Source organism: Alosa pseudoharengus, unplaced genomic scaffold (genome assembly GCF_046254945.1).
Source record: "Alosa pseudoharengus isolate Yale_2024_CS ecotype anadromous, Long Island Sound unplaced genomic scaffold, YU_APseudo_1.1 YU_APseudo_1.1_scf_1, whole genome shotgun sequence".
In the NCBI taxonomy this organism is placed as follows: domain Eukaryota; kingdom Metazoa; phylum Chordata; class Actinopteri; order Clupeiformes; family Clupeidae; genus Alosa; species Alosa pseudoharengus.
The window spans coordinates 46,816,513-46,822,698 of NW_027468564.1; the positions used below are offsets into that span (position 1 = coordinate 46,816,513).

The 6,186-nt window shown below is 42.4% G+C and overlaps 1 protein-coding gene across 2 annotated transcripts in view; it reads left to right on the forward strand.

Annotated features, from left to right (window-relative positions):
* Positions 1 to 2,912: 2,912 nt before the first annotated feature.
* kcnq5b (potassium voltage-gated channel, KQT-like subfamily, member 5b) overlaps positions 2,913 to 6,186 on the forward strand; it is a 149,154-nt gene continuing 145,880 nt past the window's right edge. For both annotated transcript variants that reach the window (XM_076290005.1, XM_076290006.1), the window contains exon 1: positions 2,913 to 3,664. In XM_076290005.1, the coding sequence (XP_076146120.1) occupies positions 3,306 to 3,664 (359 nt within the window). In that variant the 5' untranslated portion in view covers positions 2,913 to 3,305. The remainder of the gene's footprint in view (positions 3,665 to 6,186) is intronic.

The window sequence follows — 6,186 nt, forward strand, 5'->3', positions numbered from 1 at the left end:
GGCCCTCTGTTTCACTTTGAACCCTGCCTCTCACAGAGTTACCTGTAAACATGTTTGATAATTAAGAAAAAAAAGGAAAAAAAGGTTCTTTTTTTGTTTTTAATGTCCAGTAAGGCTACATTTTTCTTTTCTTTTCTTTTCTTTTGTCAGTATTATTGGTTAGAAATAATAATGATGATAATTAAAAAATGACGATTGTTTACAATTAATGTGTTTCACTGAAATGAGAAAAGATAATTAGAAAAAAAATATTCACTGCAACATTTTTGTTTGTATACAGATGTGGCTCAAATGATGTGTATGTTTTATATTTAAAAAAGAGTTCATTTTTATTATTTACAAATAAAAAAAAGTGTGTGGAAGAAAACTGTAGCAAAGTTTCTCATGTCCTCCTTGAGCAGGTGATTTGTAGTTTCCATCTAACGCTTATTGTATCATTAACATTTTCCATTAAGCATTTAAATACAATTACCTTGAAAGTAGTGTCATCTGGTACACAAAATAGCTACATGATCTTGCTCTAGCTAGTTTCTCTCTCTCTCTTTCTGCCTCTTTATCTCTCATCTACTTTTTTTCTCCCCCACAAAAACTCTGCTTGGCTGAGAAAGCAGATAGCCTGTAAATGTACAACATCTGCTGGCAATCTCTTGACCTTCGACCCTCTAGCCCGCCGACTCAACCATATGATCCATGTGCGGAACACAGACTCTGGAGGAAGTGAGGGGCGCTGCTTAAGGTCACCGTGGCAATGTCAATCTGTAGTGTACACAGGAAGTGTCTGTCCATTACAGCCCAATAATCAGGGATCTTTTGGGGGTTAGCAAAATGGCACTGCAAAAATGTAAAAACAAGAGTAATCTGCTTCATTACACACTAAATGAACACAAGGGGACGGGGGCACTCAATGATGTTCTAATTCAGCAATTTATGGATTGCCCCTGTAAATCCCTGTCACATCACGTGTGTAGTCTTGTAATCAGGTAACAACAATACAGGTAAAGTAAGCCAGAACATTTTCAGCCTTTTTCCTGAACAAATTTAATGGGACCACAGCCTAACTCAGACAATGGCCAAAGTCAAATTCAATCAATGTTCATTACAACAATTCCCACTAGAGGGCACAGTTTTGCAAGTACGGCTCTGGGTACGACTGGTACATCTGACAAAAGGGTTGCGTCTCATGGTTGGGTACGAGAGTCTGAGGTACAGCTAACTGCACTTCCAACACATCAGAGCTTTGAATACGCAAATAACGTCACAAAATGATCTCAACATCTCACTTATAAAGGTGAAACCCGAACAGGCTATCGCCATAAGCCAACACAGCCTAATTTAGAAGACGACCTATGCATTACAGAATCTCTCACAAATATCAAATGACTACGGCTTCACACAGGCCTAACTGTTGAAATAAAGGGCTACACATTTTCTATGGGCAACCCAGCAAGCTGCGTAATGCGCCAGTTCTTCGTTGTATATAGATCAAAGGTGATCGATCTCCTATTGCTACCTGTCAGAACAGAATCACCGATTCCATTAACAGGTTTTCTGGGTCATTTGTCTGATCAGAACCATGACCTGCATTCGGAATAACAGAATGGACGTGTGTGGTAACTGGCCGATGAATCTTTGCTGCTATTCTTAGTATTTGATGAGGCAGCACAGAATGAGCTGTAGGCCTAATTGGGCCCCAGCAATGTCAATTAGCGGTCTAATTAAGATATCCCGCTAATGGCCAAAGTGAACGCGTGCCAGGAAAACATTTTTGGATTAAAATGATAGGCCTACATATCGCTTGGTTTTGCAGGGTATTCACGAACAAGGCCTAAGTTCACAGTTTTAGGCCTACAATAAAAATAGAATTTCTATAGATAGACCATAGTTATATCTGCATCATCCTGGTACAGCATAGGCCTATTAGTGCGTGCGAGGGAGTGTAGTGTGGTAGTAAAAACAGCAGTATATTTTCCTCTCTTCTCTGAAGCATTACAGAGAAAACTCACTTATCGGAATCTAAGGCGTCTGGCTCATTTCCACGTCACGGATAAACAAATTAGTCCATCATTTGCCTATCAATTTGTTAAATAAAAACGAGACAAAGAATTGAAATCACAATGTCAAAAACGGTTAAATTAGGATGAATGACTCGGTGTGGTTGAGAAAGCAATTCATTAATATTGTTGTAATATAGCATAGCTTAATGTACACTCTCAGATGCTCACAATAAACGCCATTGTTTGTGTGTTCACCAGTCACAAGTTAGTCAACTGACATTAGCCGAACCGAGGAGGTTGAGCAGTAGGGAAAACATAAGTATGCTGTTAAAAGGTTATTTGCATACAATTCAGTGGCAATGTCGAAGGGGAAAATTAACTCTGAATGACTGAACGTAAAATAATCTGACAGATATGATGCCAAAGATTATTCTGCCAAAATAGCCAAATTATTGAATGTGTGCGCGCATGAAGGGTGTATGTACCAATAGCCAAATATTTGAAAATAGCCTCCACTTGGTCGAGGCACAGCTGTAACCACCACACAAACAAATCAACACAACTTAAACAGATACATAAGTAAACGGAGTCTGTTTCTGATAAAAGGCTAACCCATGAATAGATTCATCATAAGATACACGCAGCATACGGAACTTCACAGTGCACGCATGGCAAAACCGCGTGTGTCCACTTTGTAGAATAATGTTATGTTCATGTTGTGGTGAATAATGTCATAAAAGCTGTGCATTCGCAGGGTGGGGAATGCCTGGGCATCTTCGAATGAAAAAAAAAATGAAAAAAAAGAAATGAAATTGATAGTGACCATCTGAATGGAAATCTACAATCGCCCGCTCAACTCTTCAGCCCACTTCCTGTGAGCGCGCGTTTTGCAACCTGACTGAGCATGAGAGCTCTTGGTTCTGTCAAGACTAACCAGCGGTCTTCGTTCATCGTTTACAGCCTTATAGCCTCGAACTTAGTTAGGCAGTAAGTTGTTCGCTTATATTGTTTCTACATGGCATTTTATCCCTTTGCGTGGCAGTATATTCAACAAAACTAAGAGAGGAAATAAAACATATATGCGAGAATAGTAGCGAGATACAGTGAAGCGCGTAGCTTGCTGTCGCGACCGTGTTTGGACTCACTGGAGTAAAATGTGTTATTAACTCATGTGTTCTTGCGCGAGGGAGAGGACCTGGAATCTTTATTTATTTGTATAGCTCATTTCGTTTTATTTCACATCGTTGCCGTTAGTGACACACGCATGACCCAGGCGCTCTCAGCTTTCCTCCAACCGGCGCCGGTGATGCCATGCCCCGCAACCACAGCGGAGATGAAGGTGGCCAGGGGCTCTGGATGAAAACCTCACCCAAGGGACACCCCACCGAGGGCTACACTTTGAAAGATGTGGAGTCTGGTAGAAGGATTATGAACCACAATTCGAGATCTGGGGACGGCTTGCTGTCAGCTTCGGCTGGCTCTGGAGCAGGTGCTAGCGGCGCGGAGAGCCACCGGGCAAAGCAAGGTGCCCGGCTCAGCCTACTCGGGAAGCCGTTGGTGTACAGCGCGCAGAGCGGCAGGAGGAATGTGCGCTATCGGCGGCTTCAGAATTACCTGTACAACGTCCTGGAGAGACCCCGCGGCTGGGCTTTCGTGTACCACGCCTTTGTGTAAGTACATGATTTCCCAGTCAAATTCATTGTGGCTACCATCGCTATGCATGTCTGAGATCAGAGCTGGATCTCTGTCCACTCCACCTGTTGCCGCGTATTGTTGTTGTCTCAGGTGATAGTCTACGTTGTATTGTTTGCACCTAACTTAAGTGAAGTGACTATACCTTTTTTATCACGCCTCTTCAGTATTATTATAAGGGTAATTTGTATGTCTCACTGGAAGCCTATAAAACAAGGAGTTATTTTAAAAAAGACTTTCAAAGTCAGTGAGTTGGGGAGTCGATAACTGCACTTGGACATACCGTAGTACTCAACACTGAAGTGTCTCCTCACCTCATCTCTCTCTCTCTCTCTGTGTCTGTCTGTCTGTCTCTCCCTGTGTATGATTATACATTTCATATGATTATACAGTACTGTCTCTCCAGCTCGTTCATAATTAATTGAGTGTCATCTGAAGTCATGCGGAATAACATGAATTTCAATTTCAATTTCAATTTATTGTGCTTATAGAGCGCCAAAACATAACACATGTATCATGGCGCTTTACAGAATGTAGGCAATCAGAGAAAGAAGGAAAGAAAGGAAGAAAAGGAAAGCAAGAGAGAGGCCCATGGGTAACAGGGGCGAGGAAAAACTCCCTAGAATTGGAGATATATATAGGAAGAAACCTCGAGCAGATCCACGACTCAAGGGCCTGACCCATCTGCCTAGGGTCAGTACATGACAGTAAGGTCTGTATACATGACAAATGCATATGATAGTCGGGTGTAGAGAATAAGACATGGTGTTAAAAGCACTTGAGCTGAAAGTTACAAGAGGTGGGATGATTACGTATCCGTTATGGTAATTTATTATTCCTGATTTAGTGACAGAAAGTTCAATAGTCCAGCATTGGGATTGTCCAGGGGAAGGGAGTTTTCGAGGGGCATGTGGTGGGTTGGTGGATGGGCCAGTAATCCGGGCAGAGTTGTCATAGGCTGGTGGTGGGTCGCTAGGCTGTACAGGCCAGGAGTCCAGATAGGGGGCAGTAATAGGGCAGTCGAGGATGGGACTTCAGGTGAGATGGGTGAGAGGAGGGCCAACACACGGATGGTTGATGACTGGTGATGATATACCTCACAAGTGAGGTACAGTAAGGGGGAAGAAAGAGAGATGTAGAGTGGGTTAGTATTACTGAAAATCAGAATGGTTAATGTCAATAAGTAATCAGTAGTACTATATATTGTTACAGTATACCATGGTGGGAATAGGCAAGAGAGGGAGAGTTGAGAGAGAGAGAGAGAGAAGGGGGGAGAGGAGAGGGGGGGGGGGTTGTACGGCGTGACACATGAAAAGTCCATGACAGCACTATGCTATAGCAGCATAACTAAGGCATGGTGAGGGGTAGTCGACACCAGCGCAGGTATGGTCAGTGACCACCATCGCACGTGCGACTGGGGTGCCAGTCACACGAGGACTCAGCAGGGTGGTCCATTCCAAAAAACCCTGAGGTGGGTGAATTTCCACGCACCATACCTAACTATGGGAGGCAGTAAAGAGGTATGTTTTAAGTCTAGACTTAAAAATAGGGAGGGTGTCTGCTAGTCGAATTGAGGTAGGAAGATTATTCCAGAGGAGGGGTGCGCGATAGCTGAAAGCTCCGCCTCCTACTGTAGTTTTTGAGATTCTTGGAATTACAAGAAGGCCAGTATTCTGTGATCGTAGCGGTCTGGGTGGGTTATATGGAACTAGGAGATCTTTAATATATTCTGGTGCCTGGCCATTAATGGCTTTGTATGTTAGAAGTAATATTTTGAAGTCAATGCGACTTCTAACAGGCAGCCAGTGTAGAGATGCCAGGATAGGGGAAATATGTTCATATTTTTTAGTTCTAGTGAGTGTGCGAGCAGCTGCATTTTGTATAAGCTGTAAGCTCTTTAGACAGGTGTTATTGCAGCCAGCGTATAGAGCATTGCAATAATCAATCCTTGAAGTGACAAAAGCATGGATTAATTTCTCAGCGTCTGGTAGGGATTAGGACTTCCTTATCTTTGAAATGTTCCTTAAATGATAGAATGAAACTTTGGTAATCTGTTTTATGTGATTACTTAGTGATAGGTCTTGGTCAATTGTAACTCCTAGATTTTTAACACATGTGGATGAGGATAGTCGGAGATCAGTAAATGTAGCCTGTGATGAGGATAGGATATCCCTCATCTTTTTAGGACCTAAAACCATGACTTCTGTTTTATCGGAGTTCAAAAGCAGGAAATTGTTTGTCATCCATGTCTTTATGTCTCGTATACATGTGTCAAGTTTGGCTAACGGAGTCAATTCGTCAGGTTTTATGGAAAGGTATAGTTGTGTATCGTCTGCATAAGAATGAAATTTAATGCCATGTTTCCTAATTTCTGAGCCTAGAGGAAGCATATAGAGAGAAAATAACAGGGGCCCTAGTACTGAGCCTTGAGGCACCCCATATTTTACCATAGTCTGGGTAGATGGTTCATTGTGAACCTGTACAAATTGTCTGCGGTTGG